General features: G+C 43.5%; 1 protein-coding gene across 8 annotated transcripts in view; it reads left to right on the plus strand.

Annotated features, from left to right (window-relative positions):
• Nucleotides 1-25334, plus strand: part of C4H6orf89 (chromosome 4 C6orf89 homolog) — a 49465-nt gene extending 24131 nt beyond the window's left edge. For all 8 annotated transcript variants that reach the window (XM_053243569.1, XM_053243568.1, XM_053243574.1 and 5 more), the window contains exons 4-8: nucleotides 12339-12490; nucleotides 12598-12737; nucleotides 17279-17405; nucleotides 19623-19746; nucleotides 20622-25334. In XM_053243569.1, coding sequence (XP_053099544.1) covers nucleotides 12339-12490; nucleotides 12598-12737; nucleotides 17279-17405; nucleotides 19623-19746; nucleotides 20622-20707 — 629 coding nt within the window. In that variant the 3' untranslated portion in view covers nucleotides 20708-25334. The remainder of the gene's footprint in view (nucleotides 1-12338; nucleotides 12491-12597; nucleotides 12738-17278; nucleotides 17406-19622; nucleotides 19747-20621) is intronic.
• The last annotated feature ends 293 nt before the right edge of the window (nucleotides 25335-25627 follow it).

A 25627-nucleotide genomic window follows, 5' to 3' on the forward strand; every position in this document is an offset into this window, starting at 1 on the left:
TGATTCTGGTCCTTGGCATGTATTTCTAAGAGACTGTTCATTTGGAAAACTTGAAGTTGGAATTGTGGGGGAAACCAAGTGCAGACTGTTTATCACAGTGGAGAAGAAACTTTGGCAAAGAGTCTTGGATATTTTCAGGGATTTATGATTTAAATTGGTGGGGGGAAAGGGCAAACAAGGAACTTTCAAATGGCATGTTAGCAGTGTGCTTTGTCAGCAAAAATTGTAACTGAAGTTTGAAGGAATAGGGTCCATAGAAACAATGAAGAGCCTCCTTGCATTTTGGAACCCTTGAATGGTACCTCCAAGCCCTAATTTATGAACAAGGGTGCGGTTAGCAAGATCTGTTCATCTGGGAAAATTTGCAATAACAATATCTATCTTTTTGGCTGTCCTACCCAAATTTAGTTTGAGGCATATTTGATTCCCAGCCAATTTCCAGGGCCCCCTCAAACTAAAATCCATTGGATAGTCTCAGCTGAAACTGCTATGAAGCATGCACAACAACTCCCTTCACAGACTGGTGTGTTCTTTCTAAGTCCCATCAGAAAACATTGCAGCCTCTAGGGGATGTTGCTTTCGATTTGCATCAGCCCAGCTGCAGCATTCTTACACCACTGCAGTGAAGCACAGCACGATGCCCCAGGGCTCTCACTGAGTGTTTTTTAATGTTGCAAAGTGTGCTGAATCTTATTGTAAAAAGCCCTTTTTATTACTATAACCTGAGACCTAATAACAGACACATGTGTTGGCACATGTTTTTAAATGGACGGGCTGGCTTTGTGGGGATGGGTGGTGCAAGTTCTTTCTTATATAGGGCTTTATTTGGCTATTGTTCAGTAGTTGAATTGTTTGTTTTAATTTTTGACAACAAACCAGCTCCATGTTGTGGAAAACAGAAACAGTCTCTCTCCTGGGAAACAGAAAGACCTCTTGTTTTGCATTGAGAATGGCAGGCCACAAGAGAGGTTTATGTGAGGACTCCCCACTTGTCTATAAAAATAAGTTATTTTATAACTAGCACATAACTTACTCAGAACTTACACATAAACTCAGGCACATTCTAAAAGTTTTAAAAAGGTTGAAAGAACTTCTTAAGTGCCCTAGGTAGATTAAATTATGAAAATTCTTAGAAAGTTTGCTGCATGTGCATAATTGGGTATTTTAACATCTGGCTTCCTAAAAACCAGTTTCTAACTTTTGCAGCTGTAGCAGAAGGTTAGAAAACATGTTTTCTGCATTTCTTGGTATCTCAGAAAAGCTCTGAACAAGCTTTCCCAGTGGTTCAGGGAGTGTGAGCTCTGTCCCCTTCACCATGGTTACTACTGTCCCACAGCACCAAACACAACTGTATCTTTTTTGCCTTACCCGCTTTCCATTTGTTGCCCTTGTTTGTCCATCCCATTTCTTCAGGGGCATCCCATTTGTCCATCCCATCTCTTGGAGTGGGCCCTGGGACAAGTGAAGATGCCCCCTATTTTCCTCTTCTTCCCCCTCTTCATGGGTAGGGGTCATTAAGAATTGTGACCTCTCCCCCACCCCCGCCCCCAACCTTCCAACAAGTAAGTCTTGCCATGTTGGTGGCAAGAAAATACAAGCCATGTAAGCCTTCCTCTGGAGCCTCATGACCAGGACTTCACAGCATGCCCTGGCCCCACCCCTCCCTTCTCTGCTCCTTGTGACTGGCAGGCTACATGCTCAGGCTCAGCCCACCCCTCCCTCATCCTGACTGACAGGCTCACCAGCCAGGGAAATGCTGTTGCTGTGCCTCAGCCAGCATTCCCTTGGCTGCTGAGCCTGTCAATCAGGCTGAGAGAGCTGGGGTGTGTGTGTGGACTGAGCCTGAGCTCAGCAAATCAGGAGAAGAGGAGATGGGAGGGACACAGCCATTCCTCCCCCTCCTGTCCTGTAGTGTAGAGGACTTGTCAGCTTGAAGCTGAGCAGATTTCTGGGGTTGGGAGCAAATGGCATGCTAGTGAGCCAAAGAGGTGGGAGGAGGAAAGCAAAGAGTGAGTTGTCCTCCAGCCCCCTCCGAGGCCCAGCATGCTCTCTTGTAATTATGCCTCTGCGTTTCTTGCCCTCCCTTTCCCCATCCCAGTTTTGAGAGTGCAAATGTAGGAGATGGGGAAAATTTAAATAGAAATAAGTAATGCAAATTCATGTGTTTGATTTTGGACACAGAATTAAGATTTTTATATCTTAATATAAAATGTTTCTATGTGGAGTGCACATATTCGTGGAAATTTCAATGTGGTGGTGTTCAGTTTTGCAAGACTGAGGGTGAGCATTTCCTTGATTTTTCGAGATTGGCATGCTTATCCTTATGTAAAGCATAGTATTGCGACATGTCCCAATTTTGTTGTTTTTGGACATCACACCCATATACCAGGCATGTATGTATATGGAATCTAAAAAATCCAGTTTGACATCTGTTTTGCACTGAACCATGTCCATTGTAGTTCCACCCAGCTGGGGTGATCTGAGGATGGCAACAACAACAGACCTCTTGTGACATTTGAAACTTGAGGTTTTAAACTGTTGCATTTCTTTTTAATTAACTTCTGATGTCTAAGCCTGTTCTGTTCATGCAGAAGCCCAGTTTTAAAGTGTTTGCAATCTTAGGCGCTTAAACCCCCCCCCCAAAAGGGAGCTGAGATTTTGTTATCTAATACACATTTATTTATTTATTTATTTATTTATTTATTTTTCCATTCCATTCCATTTATATCCTGCTTTTCCTCCATGGAGCCCAGAAGGTTGTGCATGGTTATGTTTATCTCCACAATAACCAGGGGGCTATGATCCCTTGCTGTAAAGCGGAAAAACTTTGATGGATTTAACATTTAGCATTCCTATGAGTAGTCACACCAGGTGCATCTCGTTCAGTGGCTTACACTGAGGCATCATGGGCCATGCTAAAGCCAATGCTGCAGTCATATAGGAGCAATAGAGGACAACAGATGAGGTGTCTCCCTTCTGGTTGTATAAGGTCTGTAATTCTGAAGCTGTTAGAAACTGATCCCAGGGGACATGCATCTCACTTAGTACTTCAGGTGCTGAGAGCTAGTGTTGCATAGTGGCTTAGAGACTGAGCTATGAAGCAGGACGCCTTGGTCCAAATCTCACCTCTGCTATGAACTCACTAGGTGGCCTTAGGCAAGCCATTTCCTTCCAACTTTCAGCTCCCCAGCTGCAATATGGGGCTTATAGCACTTGCTTAAGAGCAACGCTGCACAGCTTTGGCCCACCAGCTGTTGGACTACAACTCCCAATCACCCCTGACTGTTGGCCACTGAGGCTGGGGTTGATGGGAGTTGTAGTCCAACAACAGCTGGAGGGCCAACATTGTGTGACCCTACTTTAGAGGGTCTTTTGGAAGGATAACAAGACGGTAATAGATGAGAAGCACTCTGAATGCTCAGAAGTGCTATGCAAATGCTGCTTGCTTGCTTATTTATCTTTTCTTTCTTTCTTTCTTTCTTTCTTTCTTTCTTTCTTTCTTTTTACAAGTACAACAGAATGTTGCAGTATATCTGTGAGCCTGTAGCTGGGCTTGATGGGAAAAAAGGTGTTTTTTCCAGGGTTTTCTACTCTAACTTGGGTCTTACTTTCTATGCATTCCCTGCACCCCCCTGTTTCCTGGAGGTTTGGGGGGCACTGATGCTCTATCCCAGCTACTTTTCATCCAGCTCTATAGTTTAAAGAGCTAATGACTGGTGAGCACTGTTCCTTCTAAGGCGTGTGCACAGTTAATTTTAGATCCCACTCAGATTGATTTGGGAAGGTCTCTCTCTTAATATACGTTCACACATACTGCCTTGATACTGCCGCCCAGAACAAAATTCATGCTGCACACATGAAAAAAAAGTTAGAGAGCACTGCTGGTGAGGGGTCAGTTTAACCTTTGCATTAATATTTGCTGAGGTTGTAGGGAGGCGAAGGGATTGTGGAGTAGATTATATCTAATGGTGAATGCTGTTACAGTAGTTTATTGTATGACTCTGTTCGCATGCGTGTGCACATATCAGTAACCAGCAAATAATAGATTCAGTCCACAACATCCCTTCCCATTCTTTAGGAGAGTTCACACACATACAGTTGTCTTTATGTTACTGGGCGGGGTGAAATTTTTCACTATGGTTTTTAAAATGTCTTGAAGCTCCAGAATAGATTAGCAATTGCTAGCACCATACTGTTACATTTTGAGTTAGAACATGTCTGCTAAGCAGGGGAAAAGTCATTTCTGTTTGGAGTGCTGCTGACTGTTGCAGAACATAGTACAACTGTTGGCATGCACTTTCATTTTGTCAGTCCTTCATATATTCTTAGTTTATTCTTTTAAAGAACGTTAATATTGTTTTGAGTTTGTGCAATTGCATAAATCCAAAGAAAGCAGCACATTCCCTTTAGTGATCTCATCTGACTGTTAGCAGGGAACTTTATTCCTCTTGAATCAAGAACATAATTTGGCATAGAATAATCCAGTGCAGGCATGACACTCGCACCGAATCACGCCAAGAAACAGTGCAGTCTGTTACCGGAGCTATGCAGGGTGGATGCATATTAAAGACTCTGCAGGTTGAATCATCAAAATGAGAGCCAACCTGTAGGAAATATGTGGTGCAGATGTGCTTTTTGCTGAGCTTACTCGGCTCCTGACGTGCAAAAATTTAATTTGCTGTTACGAGCTGACTTGTTGCATGATTTAAACCATATGGGATGACTTTTTTTAAAAAAAAATGAACAGATACCATCAGTGTGGTAGGGATATTAGACTAAGATTTCAGACCAAGCTTCCAGTCCTGGTTTGTCCAGTTTTTATATTTATTTATTTATCTGTTCGATTTTTAGACCAGGATACAAAGATCTACTTTAGGTGTGCCCAAGGGGTGTGGCATGACCAGTGAGATTTGGGGTTTTCCCTTTGAATCTCAAACTGCTTTTTGAAACCTTCCTCAATTTTGAAAGCAATTTGGCAGGGTGTTGCTGTTTGAAAAATGCAAGTCCAAAGCTGTTTTGGTGATACACAACTAGTTGTGCAGTTCTTTGGATCCAGGCTGTTGGGCATTACCTTCCTGGCTCCCATAGCTCCTCATATTGCATTTTTTCCTATAAAACCGGCATCTCAGTATTTATAAGTCCGCTGTGAAATGATTTTAGATCATTGAAGAGTGAATGCTATAGAGAGATCAAGATGTTAATGCATATAGGGTGTGTGTGAAAATTTGCCTGTTGACTTGTATGGGAAGTTAGGAAACAAAAGTGGGTAACCATGGTACAGTATTCAGTGTTTTGAGAGCTGGAATTTGGGAATGAGTGGCAGATTGACTCCTACATGAAGCGATAGAGTCCTCCCCTGAGAGATGCAGGAACAGCTCCTGTCTACAACTCTGGCCAGTAGAGAAAAGAAACAACAAAACAGTTTAGTTAAGAATTCTTAACTAACTTTCTTGGGGGCCTAACAGGACAGCTGACTTTAATTCTGGAGCCAGAACAGATGCAAGGTGGAGTTATGCTGTCTAATGATGGCCAAGAGATCCTCCTTAGTGCTTTGATCCAGAAGAGTGCTGCTTAGTAACAGCATGAAGAAATCCTCCTCCTTTTAGTGGATTTTTAACTGATGTAGTCTCTGTATTCTATCCAAAGAAAAGCTTCTGATGAAGGCAGAATTATGTTACTTCAGCTGTATAATCTCTTTCTGTCATGGCAACAGCACTAAATTTATAATGATAACTTTTAAGTTAGGCTTGACTTCACAAATCTCTTGTGTGCACTTGGTCTCCTCACACTGGCAGGTGAAGATGTCTGCGTCACTGCAAGTTAAATACATTAAAAGTTAGGAATAGCATGCCTATTTTTAAGAGTGAGGACGGGAGCCTTCCAAGAGATGTAGTACAGTCATCCCTCGCCAACCGTGAGGGTTCCGTGCAAAGAAAACCTTGCGCTTGGCAAGACCAAGAGTCTGTGGGAATCAGGGTTAGGGGAACTGCAGTTGCTAATGAAGCTCAGGAAACGGGAACAAAAACTGGAAACACTAAAATCACTGAGCTGTGGATCAGAGGGAGATGAGGGTGGCTGGGATGGGGTTAGGGTGAGAGGGCTCAGGGGATTTTTATGGGGAAGAGGGGACACATGCACCCCCACCCCCGCAAATATGCTAAGCACTCCACATTCTAATCATACTGAAAATGATTGTAGATTTAAGATGCATTTATTGAACAAAATGTCATCACCTGCAGAAATTGCGTATGCTTGGTTTGTAGTAGGTGAGCCTGCCCACAAAAATCCACTTGCGTATATACAAAAAAGTGGTAGACAAATCCGTAGCCGGCGAGGGATGACTGTATCTTAATTGCTTATTCTAAGGGTCTGTGCTGTTCCCTTCTTGTGGTCAGTAAGGAGAGATTCGACTGCATCCATTTCCTTCTCCTAGTTAGGTGCCCCTGGCCAGTTGCCCACACCTAGCCAGAATTTCATTTGTGGCCTGGAAATTTCACTCTCCCACACTTGGCCAGTATTATTCCTGGCTTGCTTCCTGTAGTGGTCTGCCCCCATGTGCAAGCTGCAAAGCCTCATAAAGGGTGGTAGGAAAGCTGGTCTTGTGGTAGCAAGCATGAATTGTTCCCTTTGCTAACAGGGTCTGCCTATATGTGTGAGCACTGTAAGATATTCTCCTTAGAGGATCGAGCCGCTCTGGGAAGATCACCTGCATCTTTGCATGCAGAAGGTTCCAAGTTCCCTCCCTGGCATCTCCAGATAGGGCTGAGAAAGACTCCTGCCTATAATCTCGGAAAAGCCCCTGCCAGTCTGTGTAGACAATACTGAGTTAGTTGAACCAATCGTGTGACTCAGTAGAAGACAGCTATGAAATGCCTGGTAGACTAAGAGCTCTCACTCCAGATCCCCCTGGAAGTAATAGACCCCAGCTAGTTGCAGTTGTGCTCACAGCAAGATGGAGCCTCTCTGGGAAGAGCAGAAGGTTCCAACTTCCCTCCCTGGCAGCGTCTCCAAGATAGGGCTGAGAGAGATTCCTGCCTGCAGCTTTGGAGAAGCCGCTGCCAATCTGTGAAGACAATACTGAGCTAGATAGACCAATGGTCTGACTCAGTATATGGCAGCTTCCTATGTTCCTATCTTTCACAATGCTGGCCCCACCAGTAACAGTTGTGGTCTGTGGCAGCTCTCCGTTACTCTCACTTTCACTAAAGCTGTAGATTTCTAACCACAGGAGCAAGGAAAAGGCCAGCCAGGTTTTATTCATGCCCAAATCCAAAAAGAATGTCACTGACACCATCTTATTGCATATTTGACCCTAGATAGGTAAGATTTCTGGTTATCACACAAACGAGAGTCCTGGGATGGGGAGCAAATGGCATGCTAGTGAGCCAGGGTGTACTTCTTGTTGTTTGTTTTACCTAGTACTATTACTTCTCCAAATTACTTCTAAAAACCAAAACAACTCAAAAATAAACCAGCAGTGTCACATGTGGGCCAAGCAAGAATGTTCAGAAGACTTAAGTGTACAAGAAGTAACTTATACAGTGTACAGACATCAGAGAGCATAGATATCATCATCTTCTGTTGTCCTTGTTGTAATGTCTTGTGAATATCTGAATACCCCTCCCACATTTTGCTTCCACCTTTGACACATGGTTTTTCTCTCTGGCACTTGATTTTATACTTGGTACTGGATTTTTGTCTCTCTTCATCATCAGGTTCAGTTTAGGGATGTGCATGGAACTGTGAAGGCGTGGTCCGGTGCCGGCGGGGGTCTCCCTTTAAGGGTGTGGGGAGAGTTACACTTACCCCTCCCGCCACTTTCCCCCGGCAGTGTTCCGGTTTTCCAAAATGTTTTGAGGGTGGCAGTGTTCCTCCCTGCTGCCCCTGCCCCCGTTGTTTGCCGGAATACTGGAAGCACCGATCGCACGCGCGTCCCCGCCACACATGTCGCACATTGCGTGCGCATGCAGTGGGTGCGGCGTGGAATACGCGATCGATACTTCTGGTATTTCCGGCAAACAATGGGGGCAGGGGTGGCAGCGAGGAATGCTGCTGCCCCAAAAACATTTCAGAAAAATGGAGCGCCAGTGGGGGGAAAGCGGCAGGAGGAGTAAGTGCAACCCCGCCGCCTTTAAAGGGAGACTCCTGCCGCCGCCAGACCGGGCCACGTTCGAACCGGTTCAGAGGCCTCTGTAATGGCCTCTGGACCAGTTCATGCACTTCCCTAATTCAGTTTAAAAATCTTCTGATGTGGTTTGTGAGGTTCTGCCACTGCCAAACATGTTCTTCCCAGTCCTGATGTGGTACACCTCATTCAGTTCCAGACTTCCTTCATATAGATAGCATTGGCCATGGTCCAAGAATCCAAAAATTTCTCGATGTCATCTTTGTAGCCTGTTGTTTATTTGTAGGATTCTGTGTCCTCTTCACACATCTTGACTTGCCATGAGAGTAATTGATAGAAAAACCACATGCCTCCCAATCCTTCACTTTCCTTTCCAATGCCTCATATATCCATTTCAGGATTCTTCAGTGATATTATTCATTCCCAAGTGAATTGGCAGTATGGGATAGTGTTTGGTGGGTTTGACCTCAGCAGCCTTTCTTTCACATTCTGGATACACACACCAGGACAGAGAATGAGATATGCTGTCTCTGGATGCACGCACCAGAGAAAGCATACCTCCCTCGATCTGTTGGGTCTGCACACACTCTCAGTAGAGAGATGAAGCCTCCCACCACCACACATCTTCTGCATGTCAGGGCAGTAGTTCGGTTTCTTCCAGTCATGAGGGACTGGGTATCTTCCTCTGTGCAGCCTATGTAGATGGCAGTGGGTCACCCTCCATAGGTAGAACCTTGTACCCGTTGCTCAGCAATGGTGGCACTGAATGTCTATTGACTATAGGGTGAGCACACATGCTTCCGTGTGCTCACCTTATGCAATTACTTCATTATCTGTGGAAACCTCCTCGTCTTGTGGTTGTTCCTGGAGGGTTTCTTCTGTTCTGTCCAGGAGTGCCTCATCTTCCTTGATAAGCTTCAGGGTAGAAAGCTATGCCTAAAGTCCCTCCACCTTCTCTTCCAGCAGGGCTACTAGCTTGCACTTGAAACAAATAATTCACATTCTCTCTAGGTGGAGAAATATACATGGCACATTCGCTCTAGGTTACTGCAGCACTTGTCTTCCTGTCCATGTTTCTTGGAGCTCCTGAGCAATTGATGTTTTCCCCTTGCATACTTCCCTGCTCATTGAAACTCAGTTGTTAAAACTCCCACCCAAAACTCTTTTGTTCCAATTAAGTCCCCTAGTTGCAAGGAAGAGCTGACCCAGAATGCACCTCACCTTGCTAAGGAATGTGACCCCACCTCCTAGCAGCTCAGTAGCGCTCACATCTGCAGCAAGCTCCACCCATCCTCATCAGGCAGAAACTAACATTTCCAGACTAGAAACTGCACAAACTCTCTCACACACAGCCTCACACAAAATACACCATCAGCTTCCCACAGCAAAACAGAACAGCCCACAAACTCATTCTTTATTTCTCTCTTCACCAACTCGTTCACAAAACCTCCTTCTTCCTGTGTGAGCCACTATGTGACTCTTAACAAAAGAAAAGATAACAGAATAAACTAGAGACAGAGTACTCAGTTATCAAAAGCAGACTTGTAATTGATTTTCAGTAAGATTCGTGGGCCTCCTGAGAGAACAGGCACACTCTCACCCTTTGTATTAATTCCTAATAGGAAGGGAACTAGGTCTTGTGGTGAATGAAGAACTATTACAGTTTGACTGACATTTTGACCAACGCTATGCCCATACAAGCAAAAAAATCATATGCACAGTGCTAGCTTCCATGCTTCTGAAACATAGGTGCTTGGACAGTGGGGCAATTTCCGGCAATTCCTCCTTCCCCTGGAAGCTCTCCATGCAACCTGGAAGTAGGCCCCTGAGGTTCCCATGAAGCACTTCAGGGGGAGCACTTGTGCTTCAGAAGTGTGGCCACTAGAGTACTTTCTTTGTTGCACGGACACAGCATTTGTCAGAGTGTTGGCCTTTGACACCGGGAAGCCCCACTGTGCCCTCTAGGTTCCAACAATTTTACATTAAGTACCCACATGTTCACATAAAGTACCACTATCAGCTGGAACCATGATTTAGAATGCAAATGCAAAATCTATGGAAGGCCGTATTCTGTGCTCTGTGGAATGATCACAGACATGCAGATTTGTAGATCTGCTATCTATATTCATAAAAGAAGTTTTGCTGTCTGTATGCAAGCTTATGAAAGCTTTTGAGGGACTTATGAAAGAAACATCTGGTGAAAGTTTAGTTGCAAACTTGTGAGTGAATTGTGCGTTGTGCTGCTGCTCATCCAGTGACAGCAGTAAAGATCAATTACCCACAAACTTCACATTTGAATGTACATGCTGTAATTGCAACATTAAAACAACATTCGTGCAAGAGTGTTACATTTCTGAGAATCCGCAGACTGATCATATACAAGGTCTGCTGAACTTAAAGCCAAAATAATCTTTCAGTGTGCCTGGGCAGAGTGATAATCTAAAAGGAATGCAGGAGTGTAAATGGAAAAAAAGAGCAGGAGAATACTTTGTAAAGCTCTAATTCGTTCCCTTGTGTACTACTGCATTTGAATTGTCTCTGCTCTTTGCTCAGTTTATTATTCATCTGTGTCACCCCTTCTTGCTCTTTTTGTGTCCAAATCCAAGTTAGACCCTCCCTTCCCACTGCACTTTTCATGCAGGTCACACACTTTCTGATACACAAATGAATACCCTCAATAATAAATCTCAGGGTTTTTCTCCCCCCCTCAAAGGAAGCTCACTTGGAATACTTCTTGAGTGCTCACTTTGGTGGGTTATTCATGGCAAACATAAATCTCCTCAATTGTGCAATTGAGAATTCAAATACCCAACACTGGCTGCAAAAGAGAAATTGTGCCCTATTCAATAGAGGTAAAGCCAGGCAGAGTGTTGTGTTCTATTTTGTCTTACTATGCCAAGTTTCAGCCTCACAAACTAGGTAAACATCAGACAAGTGTGTTGATGGTGAGGTTTTTTGTCCCAGGATGTTCTGATAGAATACAAAAGGAATACTAATAGAGACTGTAGTTCGTGGCAGAATATGATTATTTAGACTTTTATGCCTCAGAACTTTGCATCCCATCTGTTTTCTTTCTCCTTAGATCTGAATGGGAGGGAAAGGAAGATGTTCTGTATTTTTGCTTATGTGCAGTGGGAATGGGAAGTGTGCATTCAAACATCAAGCATGTGTGCATGTGCTCAGGGGGAATAGAATGTTGTGATTCCTTTTTAAAAGGTTTCCAATGACAAATTCATATATAATGATGATTCTGGTCCACAACTGGTAGCACATGAAGTGCAGCATTCAGAGACTCAGGTTAACTAGCCATAAATAGACAGTATGATTTAATTTGTGTCTCTGGAGAAGCATATCTCCCAATAGTGCAAAAACCGTGTGTGTGTGTGTGTGTGTGTGTGTGTGTGTGTGTGTGTGTGTGTGTGTTTGGGGCATAATTCTGTTCTATAAAAAAGAATAGTGATACCCAAGTAGGAAATAAGCTGCCTTGTCATTCTGCTTGATGATGAGTTCTGACAAAGTTAAACAAATAAGATTGTGATTTTTAGATTGTGAGCCCTTTGGGGCTCTCACGGCAGCCCATCTTGCCTGAAGCTGGTACTATTAAATGCCAGGTCCATAAATACAAAGAGCACAGCCATCCAGGAGGTAATCCTGGATGAGCATGCAGGCCTGGCGTGCATTATGAGAGGAGATGTAAATCTTTCCCAGTTGTGCCCACCAGGTTTCTGGGTGCAGCATCAGCCATGGCGGGGAGGTGGGGCTGAGCTAACACTGATATGCCTTGTCCCCATTAAAATGATTAGGAATTAAAGTCCTGACCTTCAGATATGGTTTGAATATAGCTCTGTATACACTTACTGCATTTGGTTAGTAAAAATGTAAGTCTTATAATACATTCTGTATTGTTGGAGGCTACGAAGATCCAAGAGTACAGATCTGAGTGCACAGCCTTTGCCAAACTGAGATGCTCCTGGCGTGTCCTCCTTCTGAGATGGGATCATGGGATGCACTGTTTGGCTGCTCTCCAAAGGGGTAACAGGCCACATATCAAGTGTAAAGATTCCTCTTCAGTGAATTAGCTTTGGAAACAGCGGGTAATCTTATATTCCATAGCAGGGTTAGTGATGACAAGTGTAATGTTTGGAATCTGTTGCTGTTTTCTTAAGTGATATCTTGGAGTTCACAAGCCTCTAATGTCCTTTTTCTTCCAAAGAGTGTCAAGACTGGTGGGGCCTAGACTGTAGACAGAATGCTTCCATGCCTGCCAACTGCTCTTGCTGCTGTTCTGTGAAAAACCTTGTGACAGTAGCTGACCTAAGACAGCGATCAGAAAAGTTCCTGCAACCACAGCCCCTCTTGATCAAGGTAATTTCATGGTGTGGTGATGTCTGGCAGGATGTAGTAGACACCTTGGGAATATGAGAAAAGATAGCTCTTAGAAATACGTTTTCATCTCCTCTCTTTCTCACAAGACAGGACAGTATCGGTCTTATGCTGAAATGAGGTATTTGCAGTCCCTGTACCCCGGACTGACAGACTTTGTGATAAAAGAGGATTTAACTGAGGTATGGAGCAGCCATCCAAGGCAGAGGCATCTGTTTAACCCTTTCCGGTGAGTTGGAACTAGCATATACTGGTTTTTTGTTTTATTTTATAGATTTCTATTCCACTCTTCAGCCTGAGTTCTCAAAGTGGCTTAGTAGAGATAAGCAATAAGTACATTAAACTTTAACAAAACAAACCAGCTCCTTTACAGGACATTTGGTGTAAGTCGGCCAAGTGGTGGCAACTTGGCAAGGAAGGAGCCAATCTGATAGACCAGGTGAAACAGAGCAGGCATCTGATGTCAAGTGACTTTCACACCTCTATCTCTGCTTCTCCTCCTTCAAAAGACAGTTGGTTTAAGGGAGGGACTATTGTGTCCTATCCCTTTCCAGAAGGGGTTTGATCTTGGTTTGTAAACCACAGTTAAACCAACACATGCAGCCATGGTTTAACAAATCAGAATTCTTGCTTCACCACTCTGTGAGGTAGTCCAGTCTTGTACCAAAGCATGAGTGACTGAGGTCAGGTCCGACTTCTCCAAGGAGGGTTGCTGCTGGCGCACCAGCCATAGCTGATATAAAAGGCACTTCTGCACACTGCCACCACCTGTGCCTCTAAGGACAGCATTGGGTCCAGAAGCACCCCCCAAGCTGCGGACTTTGCCTTTCAGAGGGAGTGTGACCCCGACCAAGACCAGATTTATCTCACTACTCGGATAATCAGTTTTACCACCCAGAGCACTTCCGTCTTAAATGAATTAAGTTTGTTTGTTTGCCCCCATCCAACAGCCTCCAAGCCATGGTTCAGACAGTGCATCCACTGCTTCCCTGGTGTACAATGACTTAGGTAGAGCTGGGTGTCATGAGCATATTGTTGGCACTGCAGCCCACACCCACGGATGATCTTTTCCAGAGGTTTCATGTAGATGTTAAACAGCATGGGGAACAGAATAGATGCCTGTGGCACTTCATAGGCCAAAGGCCAAGGGGTAGAGCAGGCATCCCCCAGCGCCAGCTTCTGAGTACTACGCACAAGGTAGGAGCGGAGCCACTGTATAACCATGCCCCCATGTCCTAACCCAGAGAGACATCCCAGAAGGATACCATGGTCGATAGTATCGAAAGCAGCTGAGAGGTCCAGGAGAATCAACTGAGTCACACTCCCTTTGTCTGTCTCCTGGTGTAGGTCACCCACCAGAGTGACGTAGGCAGTTTCCAACCTATAACCATGTCGCAAGCCAGACTGGAAAGGATCTAAGTAATCAGATTCATCCATGGCAGCCTGGAACTGAGATGCCACCACACTCTCCCAATGTCTTGTCCAAGACAGGGAGGTTAGAAACTGGTCGAAAGTTATTCAGGCCATCTGCGTCCAATGAGGGCTTTTTTAGGAGGGAGCTGAGGGGGCACCACCCCATGCCTTAGAGAGGCATTCACCACCTCTGCCACCCATGGACCCAGTCCCTCCCAAGAAGCCTTCACCAACCATGAAGGGCAAGGGTCGAGCATGCACGTGATAAGCCTCAGCCTTCCAAACAGCCTGTCCACCTCCTCAGGCAACACAGTCTGAAAACCATCCAATATAACCAGTACATTGGCAACATCCAGTTCTGGCACCGCAAAAATCTTAGCATCCAAGTCAGAACGGATGCAAGCCATTTTATCCATAAAATGTAATGCAAATTGGTCACAGTGGACTGCTGAGGGTTCTGTTTGATGGTCTTTGGTGTCCTCGCCTAGGAAGCCCTGAACCACTTGAAAAAGCTCCACTGGATGACATTGAGCAGATGTGATGATGGTGGAAAAGTAAGCTTTCTTCACCGCTGCCATCACCCCCATAGAGTTGGCCCTAATATGGGCTCTAGCCTGCTTTCGGTCACATTCATTCTGAATTTTCCACCAACGACACTCAAGGTGTCTGCCAGCCTGCTTCATTGTCCGCAGCTCACCTGTATACCTGGCCTTGGGCTCAGTGGGTTGGGAGAGGATGCCTAGGCGTAACTGTGTCAGTCGCCCAACCCATCTCCTCAAACCAGAAGGAGACAAGGCCATCAACAGGATTGTCCTCTCTCTCAGTAGGAAACTGCCCCAGAGCCATCAGGAATCCATTAGGACCCATAAGCCTCCGAGGGCGGTCCATTCTAACTGGTCCCCTACCCCTGCAGAGGTGATTTGGGTCCATCATCAGTTCAGTCTTCACCAGATAGTGATTTGTCCATGATAACGGTTTTGCAGCCTCCTGGACTATCCACGGAGCACCACTGTCCACCATTGACCCAAAGACCAAGTCAAGTGTATGGCCTGCCACATGTGTGGGACCAGAAATTAGCTGAGATAAAGCCCATGGTCATCATGTAGGACATGAAGTCCCGAGCTGCACCAGACAAGGCGGCCTCAGCATGGACATTAAAGTCTCCCAGGACTAACAGCCGCGGGGTCCTCAACGCCACATTCACCTCAAGCAGGGAAACTGTTAGACAGCAGGGTGGGCAAGATATCAATAGAATCTCAATCTTGTCTCATGATCGCATCACTGCATGCAGGCTTGAACTGCATACTTGAACTGGTCAGAATGGCGGACAGTACATCTGGTGAGGGGGAATGGTCTCCCAATGAACCAGGGCAACCCCACTTCCCCACCATGGCTGATGCTACACCAGAAACCTGGTGGGCACAACTGGGAGAGATTTACATCTCCTCTCATAATGCACGCCAGGCCTGCATGCTCATCCAGGATTACCTCCTGGATGGCTGTGCTCTTTGTATTTATGGACCTGGCATTTAATAGTACCAGCTTCAGGCAAGATGGGCTGCTGTGAGAGTTATTGGAGTCTCTTTGGGTGGGAGAAGGACCGGAGGGCGTGATGACTTTAATATAGCCAACACGCCTTCCCCTCACCTGGCATGTCCTACCCCCACCGTCATATCACCATCTGCCCAGGACTACCTCAATTGGAAGGGCCTCCTCCAAAATAACACGCTCCCCAGACACATATTGAGAAGAGCAATAATGACAAAAAATAAAAACTTCCTCCTATTAAAGCAGAGGCAATACTCTAATCTGATAGGCTCTATATAGCTGCTAAAACCCTCAGGCCAGGTATGGGGAGAGCTGTTGTCATCAGTGCTCCTGCTCTGTACTCCACCCAGTACTTGTGCATCCCTCTCATTGCTGCAGTCCACTGGCTGTTACCCACTTGGCCAGGAGGGCTCACAACCCTGCCCCAAGTTGGTCTCTTTATGGAGGAGCTTGGTGGTACCTGCAGCGGGTGGAGCAGATGGAAGCAGACATTCAGCAGTCAAGCCAGAGGGGGCTCCACCTAGCAGCAGCAGGACAAGGGTTGCCAGCTTTCCCTTCCTCTAGAAATCTACCATCAAATATTGAGAAATGTATTATTCTAGACAATTCTGGAGTCTGGTTTTGCACATTCCTCTCCAGAAGTACATTTTCAAAAGGAACAATTAAACCAAGGTCACTATCTTTAAATCTTTTACTTCAGAGGCTGCTGTTAATAAGATAGCTGCAGGATGGTGGCAGGGTTGGGAATTACAACTAGTTGCTTAACTGCCATTTCAGTAGATGTTTTACTACAGATCGGTCACATGTCATCTGCAAATGTGTCCTCTAGAGTCTAAATCTCTCTATAAAGCCACTATAAGTGGCTTTATTTTTTAGTCCAAATTTCATTTCATTTTTCTCCAAATGCCTGGAGTCTCTAATGTAAAGCTTCTTGGGTCAGAACAAGAGTGCTTGCTTGCTTTTTGGCATTCTGTGTGAGGGCTAAATCTTCCACTGCAATAATTTTTTAGCATCATTTGATGACATCCATACAGTAGGTGTTCTCCTCAAGCCCCTCCCCAACACATACAGACGCAGGTGATGAGCCCTTCAATTGGTACCTTTCTCAGAACTGAGTTGGAAGAGATAATGTGGTTGTGTGTATGTAGCCATGTAACGATGTTCTGTTCTGTCATACTTGGGCATTCCATATTTGTAGAATACGCTGTTCTCTAGCATTCAGTGCTATTCTCACTTTATGAACTTGTGATAGACAGTTTGGGTGCAGGATATCAAAATATGAATCATGACAGGTCCCCTCACTGGGATTTCTAAAATGTGTCCTTGCCCTCCCTTTTCCTGGAATGGTGAATAGGTTGGGATTCCCAAAGCCTTTCCCATGTGGTTTTCGTTAATATTGGACAAGATGACGCCTTTCTTCATTTCCCTGCTTCAGCAATTCATTTTTGAAATGTATTTCACTTTTTTTTTCTTTTGGAGAGAGGTTTTAAAAAATATTTATTTTTTATTGTTGCATCAGCCTTTTAGTTCCCTGACTGCATTATTCTCTTGGGGGAGGTCAGGTGATATGAACTTAGCTCAAGGAGTCCCAATCTCGAATCCAAGCTCTGGCAAAATTATATATCCTACTTAAAAAAAAAAAAGAAAATCACCTTTTAAAAATTCTACTTTTAAAAAATCACTTCTGCAAAATGGAAGCAATAATATTTCATCAGGATGACAGGGATGAAAGTCTTTTGAAGCAATTTGATACTAGATAGAATGTTGTAAAATGCTAAATACATTCTGGTATTCTAAAATACTCCATAGGCAAAAACCTCTGAACAAAACTCAGGTTCTGCATGAGATGTTCCCTGCCTTCTCTTCACTGCTGTTCCCAAAGACTGTTTCTCTGGAAAGCTGTTTTCTAGTGAGTCACCCAAGGCTTCAAGATAAAGTAAGTGTTCAAGGATGCTTTCCCCTTTTGTATTGCACACATTGTGGAAGGTAGAGGAGTGGAGATGTCCTGTAAATTTTCAAAAGTGAAGCATCAAGTATTATGTGTTTCCTGATTATCTGTTTTGTAGTGAGTTCATAAAGAATAATTTTTGTGTGTGTACAAAGAAAAAGGAAAGATTGTGCTGTCGAGTCGGTGTCGACTCCTGGCGACAACAGAGCCATGTGGTTTTCTTGGTAGAGTACAGGAGTGGTTTACCATTGCCTTCCTCTCATGCAGTATGAGATGATGCCTTTGCCATTGTCACTGAAGTGAGCATCCGCCTCCAGCACCTTCCTATATCGCTGCTGCCCAATATAGGTGACTACAAATATATATTTACTAGTCTGAGAAGCACACCGGCGGGGATTGGAACTAACAGCCTCTTGCTCCTTAGGCAAGCTGCTTCCCTGCTGCACCACCACAGCTGATGTGTATCAGTTTCCTTTTTACCACTAGTAAGATAGCAAGTATCATTAGTCAGTACACTTGTAAGAGTGGTTTCTTAGACTGGCTTAAGACAATAACTCTCAAAACTGTGTTTGTGTTGGCACCCCCATCAGTAAACAGCAGCATTCAATTGTTTGAGTTAGAAGAATAATGAAACTTCACCTTTCTCTTTCTCTTTCCCTTTCTCTTTCACATACACCAGTGTATTGGACCCCTTTTAGTTCACTTTTCCATCACACTTCTGAGATCTTGTGCATTTTTCTCTGAGATCCTCAGCTACATGTTCTGCAAAACTGGGTTAATTCTAGGGATGTGCACGGAACCATGGAGGCGCAGTCTGGCACTGGGGGGTATGTAGCTTTAAGGGCGGGGGGGTAGTACTTACCCCTCTCGCCGCTTTCCCCCGTCCGGTGCTCAACTTTTTAGCAAAGTTTTTGGGGTGGCAGCGTTCCTCCCTGCCGCCCCTGCCCCTGTCTTTGCCCGGCAAAAAGGGAAGTTGAGTGCACGCATGTGCCTGTTGTGGCACGCGTGGTGATGGGCATGCGCGTGCCGCAATGGGCACATGCGTGCACTCAACTTCCCTTTTTGCCGGGCAACAACGGGGGCAGGGGCGGCAGGGAGGAACTCTGCCGCCCCAAAAACTTTGCTAAAAAGTCGAGCACCGGACGGGGGAAAGCGGCGGGAGGGGTAAGTACTACCCTGTTACCTGAGAAATCAACACTGAGTCCGGGATGGTGAAGGAAACAAAAAGGTTTATTTATTACACAGCGCTGAGGACGTCCCTGGTGCCTCATGGCCAAAATCCAGGGAGCGTGCCTCTTACAGACTAACAAGAGTTTATAAAGATTTTTCTCCACCCCTCAGCATTTACATTCATCCAATCATGATATAGAAAGATTTACATACTTCCAGAAAAGTTCAGGAAAATTCCATTCCGTATGGTTTACAAGTTTTTCTACAAGCTCAATTTCTAATGACTTGAGTTCCTTTTGGTATGCTCACTTATCTTATCTACTAGGGCTGCTAGGGCCTCTTTCAGTTGCTGTTGGATTTTAATTAACGACTAACGGCTTATCTCAGTGAGGCCCAATACACATTCCTAAGGAGGGGGTTCCTACTCTTAGCTCTAGCCTAATGCTAGAGAGAAGCATCTACTTGCTTCAATACACATTTGCTCTGCATACAAAATGGCATGGCTTATGCCCATGTCACAACCCCCCCGCCCTTAAAGCTACATACCTCCCCCACCGGACCGGCCCCAATCGAGACCGGTTCGGAGGCCTCTACCATGGCCCCGGATCAGTCCGGTGCACATCCCTAGTTAATTCTGGCTGATCTCTCCGTTGGGAGGATAAATCTATATTGCATTGTCCAAAGTTGACTATTGGGATGAAATGTTCCTTTTGGAGGACAGGGCTATGATGTACACACGGATTTATTTATTATTTATGTAAACCACTTTGAAAACTTTTGTTGAAAAGTGGTATATAAATTATTGTTGTTGTTGATAGCATCAGGCCTCTAGTCCGCTTTAAAATGGCAAGGTGCTTAGATGATGATAATTAAGGAGGCTATTCTGAATTTTGATAATATAGATAGATCAGCCCTACTGTATGCATTTTTTCTGCATCTGCTTCCACAGTCTTAATTCTCATAGGGAAATGGTGCTTTTTTGTTTTTCTGAAAGTACTCTGGAGATAACTGAAGCTCCCTTTCTCTGCTTTTCAGACATACAGGCTGCGGAGCACTTTTGTTGTTGGAAGTGGTCAGCTTACCTTGAATATTGTCCCCTCTGTGTTATGCAGAGAGCATTGCAAGACATTGATGGTTGAGCTAGAAGCTGGGGATATGGGTGAGTATGGATACTGCAGCCCTGGTTGATGTTATATTGTAAGCAAATGGAGCATTCTGGGATCTATCTGTTCAAGTGCTGTATCTTGTACCTGATGTGCTGGAAAAAGGCAAGCTGTAGCTTGCAGCTCTTGATAATTATGCCAAGCGAAATATTCTAAGTTGTATGCCTTGCTGCTGGGATCAGCTTAGTGCATTGCAGGAGTAAAGAAGGCAAAGAACTATTTAGGTGAAGGGCTTGCAGAATGTTGCTATACCACTAAATACCTCCATGCCATGCCTAACGTAATTAAGCACTACCTCACTCTTTGCCACAAGCCAAATAAGAAACTGTAGAACTGGGAAAGAAACAGAGAAGGATATTTCTTCTCTGTATAAAGTGATGACATTCTAGAACAGTCCTGTCGCACCTTAAAGACTAATAGTTTTTTTGTGGCATGATTGCTATTGGGGAGTTTTGATTAAAAGAGTTAGGGCTCTAACAAAAAAGATTGAGCTATAAAATGCCACAAGCAATATGATAACTTCTGTTATCAGTGGTGTGGGCAAGAAATGGGGATAGAATGCTTTTCTTTGGTATTACCTAGGATACCACCCTAAGGGGACAGTTGGAGAATTTTGGTTTCCACACCCCACCTCTTTTTTTAATTATTTAAGAGAGCCTAATTACAGATGGAAGGGTGGAGGAAGTGCCTCTTGACACCAAGTCTAGCAGTATAAACAAACAGTTTTGAAAGATAAGACTAATTCATGGAAGAAAGAGTTTGTCAAGAACATTGCACTTCTGTGTTAAAAACAGAAAAGGCCACAACGCCAAAAGTAGTGCAGAACAGACATGTCCAACATGTTCCCCCTTTTTTCTTTTTTCTTTTGAAGGTTTTGCAGATACAAATTATTGGACAACAAGCTTTAACTCCAGGGGATCAGAACCCACTGTTGTTTGTGATGGATCTGCCACTTAAAAGTTCTGAGGAACAAAGCCATTGCATTGTGAGATGACTGCAGGATCAAAGACAAAGAAGCAGAGTACAAGTGAGAGAGCCACAATTTCCAGGGACTTGGTTCCCCTATTCTACACCTGCAGTGAGGGAGGCCGTGCACTTTAAAGGACATCATCTCTTCTTCTCCAATATGTTTGCTTTCCTCAAATGTATGGGTAGGAATTGGAGAAGCCATTTCCCTCTAGCTTTGTATAGATTTCTCCTTGAATGCTGATGGAAAGGTTTCTGAGGGCAAGATATGTGAATATTGCCCGCTTGACACTGCAAAGGGAGTTCTCACTTAAATTCAACTTTCTAGACATCTGGAAAGTTATTATCAGGTCTGCTGTTTGATTTGTATCTGGGTCCCTTCTGCAGAAGGAGCAAAGTACCAAAATGTCACCTGACGTCTGTGGGCACAACTGTTCACTGCAGAAGAAGTCTGTTCATGGCCTAGTTATATGTTACAGCTTGGATGCAAGGACTGCTGCAAATTGTTTCAACTTTGCCATATTCTGATGACACAATATTCAGGCATTAGTCTTTTTAGTGAAAAAAAATCAATGCATATTTTTCTCTAACAAAATGCTGGCGTTGCTTTATATGATCTTTCTTTATATGTGTGTGGTTGAGGTGGGGTTCATATATCTGACAAGGAAAAGCACTTTGCAACTTTCTTTTTCCATCTCTTTTTCACGGATGTTGAAATGCATATCCTTGCCACTTCCCTGGACTAGATCAGCTTAATGCCAAATTCAAGATTTTTTAAAGTGACTAATAATTTGGCTGCTTGATACATTTTGTTAAGAGGGTTGACCTCTTTTCCTTCAGGAAGTGCTGAGCACTGTTCTTCTGGAAATCAGGCCTTTTGTGGGGAGGTCTAGATTGGGCACCCGACTCAGTCACAGTCTTGGTCTGTGTAGTCATGTTCACTTGAATCTAGGAAACTATATATCAAAAGCTTTCCATGCAAATTTTGCTTGAATGCTGTCCAGCCAACAAGGTGACGATGAATGGATACTTTTATTACTGTGGGCAAGATTGGAATAGTTAGTTCTTCAAGCTTGTGCCATGTTTGCCCTCTTCTCTTCCCCTGTGTTTTGTTAATGTATTTTCTCCATCTTAAGCCATGTTTTAGGATGCATGTGGATTATGCTTGAGCTCTTTCCAAGCTGCTCGTCAACTCATCTGTTGTCTGGTGCATTTGGAGAGGATCAGTTTCAGGCATGTGTTGTCTACAGTTGTAGTGGTACATCCCAAGGGTGAATCTTTAGGTTCCTGCTGTGTTAAGATAATTTGCAGATGTGTCAGGCTGAAGTCAGAGCCCAGCAATGAGGCTGGGGTGTCCATTTTAACATGTTTATGTGCTATTGGGGATTATTTTGTTTTCAAACAAGTTAACAATACAACTTTTCAAATGAGAAACAAGAGCTTATTCATTTGTAAATAGAGGTCATTTTAAAGAAAGGAATCCAAGTGACCTGTTTTTCTAGTTAGAAAATTAGTTTGGAAATATTATGAATTGTACTGCAGCATTTAAAGGCTCTTGTCAGAATAGGGGTTTCATCTCCTGGGTGTTGTATAAATATACAAAATACCTTTTTTGCTTTGTTTTAATTGAATATATTTTGTTCTGCGAACATGCAGAACTTATTTGAGGGCTATCTTGTGAGACTAACTTATGACAATGAAGCTAGAGGTGCATATATATATTTAAAGGGTGAATGGGGGGCACCGCTGTGGAGGCTTTGACTTTTTTGGAGGGTTGGCATTTAACCTGCCTCATTCTCCAACATTTCCCTTGGTCAGATGGCTGATCTCTTTCTCTTCCTGTTTGCTCACCTAATTTCCCCCCCTTTTCTTTTCTGCATAATGGAAATTCTCACAGTTTATAAGTCTGCTTGAGGTCTGCAAAAGAAAAATAAACCACTACATCAGAGTTCAATATCCTTTTAAAAGTTATTTGATCATAGCAAGTGCTGTAGGAAATATGTGCTGTTTGCTTTTTTATTAGTCCTGAACCAATTAATGGGAGTCTCACATCTCTTTATACTGTGGCTGCTTTTTAAAACATTTACGCTTTGAAGCTAGCAAATTTGTCTTGGTTTCAAGTCCTTCTCTATTAACCTTTACTAATGTAGATCAATGCACAGAGTACAGTTCTCCCTGTATTGTGCCAAAGCAAAATAAAAAAGGTATTTGCATTACTGAGTACGGCAAAACAAGCAAATCCAAAACATAAATCTGGCTGACTAAGATACAAAGATTTTTATTTTTTTAAAAAACCCTCAAATGTACAGAGGTATGGACACCTTTTCTAGTTTAGTAGAGAAATGTCTGCATTTTTGGAATTGAGTTAGTGATCCCAACTGCTTAATAGTAAGGGGACGGAAATCAATCAGAATTGGCCTCATGATCTCAAGAGAACAGGAGTTTCGTAGGCCAGCTTGCACATGTGCTGCACAAGTGTTTCCATAAAAATGGCTTCTCTCTCCCAACCTCAACCGCAGAGCAGGAAATTGTTAGTTTGTTGGACAGGAGATCATCTGTCCTGCTTACGGACTGGCTTTCCATGTGCACTTTGTCTTTGCATAGATTTCCAGATCTGTGTCTAGGAGGTGCTGTGCACATGTCCAGGCCGTATTCCCTTTGGAGTTTACATCATTTGTTTTCAAATTTCCAGTACATTTTCTCCTTCCCTTCCCCCAGCTGCAAGGAATTAAAAGCAGAAGTAATTGCTCAACAGAATCAGATGTCCAAGTTCTCTGATTTTGAGCTGATTAAGAGTCTTTTAATTAAATCAGAGTTTTTCTTGTCTGATCTGCAGTGCCAGCTAGCAATCTGAACTCTGAAGCATGTTTTACCACCTGACCCTACCCCTTTCTGCGCTGGCCAGATAGTGTATGTTGTCATTTTTTTGCTTTTAGCATGAACCTGGTAAATTAGCATGGAGAGGGAACCCTCAGGAAGATAGTTTGTTGTGAATTAAAATGTAGGGCCTGTGAAACTGATTATCTAACTCAAAAAGTATGAAGAGTCAGAAACCCTTCTTACAGACCAGTCAGCCTTAAAACCAAATGCATATCATAAGTAATTGGTGTTTGTGATGCACAGTTGGAAAGGAATAATTTCTGAAATTTGGCAACAGACATGCAGTAGGGAGTGAGAACCCTAGGAAGTAGAGCAAATTCCAGGCTTATTAAAATGTGGCACACCTCTGCAGTCCTCTACTGCTTGAACTGCACAAAATGTTCTGGGTTGCCTGTGTAATCATTGCTGTATACCTTGGCTTTCTCTTTGCCTCTCTTGGAGAAGCAAACTCTTTCTTCTGCTGTGTTGCAGTATTTCCCAAGATCAATGTCTTTCTCCGCTCACAGTGTATTCCTAAATCTTGTGTCTAGGATCTCAAGGAGGGGCTTGTCATGATGCCATGAGATGGCACATCTAGTTAAAATTCACAAGCCAAGATACAAAGCGCGCTTGCCAGTTTTTCTTAGTAATAAGATATCTTTCCTATGAGCAAACCACACTGCCGTGGTGAATGGAATTGATATGACATAATGGCAGGAAGAGGTGAATGGGGTGTGGAGAGGCTTTATTGATCACAAGACATGCAAGTAGAGACTCTTCCAGCTGCCTAGGCACACCCAGTACTTTTTTCACTGTAATGGATGTTTGGTGTTCAAATCACCATGGCATTTTTTTTCCAAAATGGTAACATTTGGACTTCAGTTTCAAAAGGTTTGTGTAGTAACTTACCTAGCGTCAGATGGAGCTAGGAGCCAAGTGGCTTTACCTTCACAGCATCTTTTGGGAAAGATACTGACAATGTTAATCTCTCTAGGAGGAGAACTTTCGTTCTGAAAGGAAAGGGGACAATCCTGTAATTTTAGCAGGACTGTCACTGGGAATTAAGGCTGGTGGGGTCAGGCTTTCCTTTCTGCCTGATAGTGAGGACACCTATGACTCATGAACTGCACTGTTGATGCTGGGTGCTCAGTGTCCACAAAGACCAAATCACAAGTGTCAAGAAATTCATTGTTTTGCAACAAATGAATAGAAGGCATTTAAATCTCAGTGTGTTTGACTCTTATTTGTATATTTTATGTGAGGAAATGTGTAGTTCAGGGAAAACTAAACATGACGGCTTTTTAGATAAAAATATAAAATGTTACTGTTTTATTGCATGTGGGGAATGCTGGACTTTCCTGCTGCTTTTGAGGCTTGAACAAATGATTTTTTTAAATGTCATTTGTGCAACGAACATAGGTGAAATTGTTCATTGTTATACATTATAATGGCTCAGGGGTGACAGGGAAATTGTGTTGTATATATTGGACAAGCGTGAACATGAAATTATGGAAATGTATCTCTCATTGCTGTGAAAGAATGTAAATATGCAATTCAAGAAAAGTTTTATAGACAACTACAAATTAATATATTGCAGCCTTTTTGTAAATACTTGGGAAATGCCTGTAAATAATGTAAATAAGTCAGATTTGTATGTGGGGATGGGGGCCAATTTTTACTTTTTGCAATTAAATTCAGCTGTTGATGCACTGTCCCCCTTACGTGGCTTCTCTTGTTTATTAAAGAAACAGTGTCACTATCAAGAACTTTTTCTTTTGTCGTGTGAGCTAATGAACCCACAAAGGGTAATACATGTTAGGAATTTCAATTACATCTCTCTGTGCAATACTAAAGAGGCAAAGTGGTTCATCCCCTCGACCCCATCCACTTTCTTTGCCAAGGGAAGATGTGTTCTTAAAATTAAGCCAAGTTACATAATGTGATTAGTTTGCCTAATTCTGATTTCAGTATTTCTGGCTCTATAGAATTTGGACATAGTATTGATAAATGCTAAGGTCAGAAAAAAGATGATGCAGTCAAGAGATGGAACTT

The sequence above is a fragment of the Hemicordylus capensis genome, chromosome 4 (assembly GCF_027244095.1).
Source record: "Hemicordylus capensis ecotype Gifberg chromosome 4, rHemCap1.1.pri, whole genome shotgun sequence".
NCBI lineage: Eukaryota > Metazoa > Chordata > Lepidosauria > Squamata > Cordylidae > Hemicordylus > Hemicordylus capensis.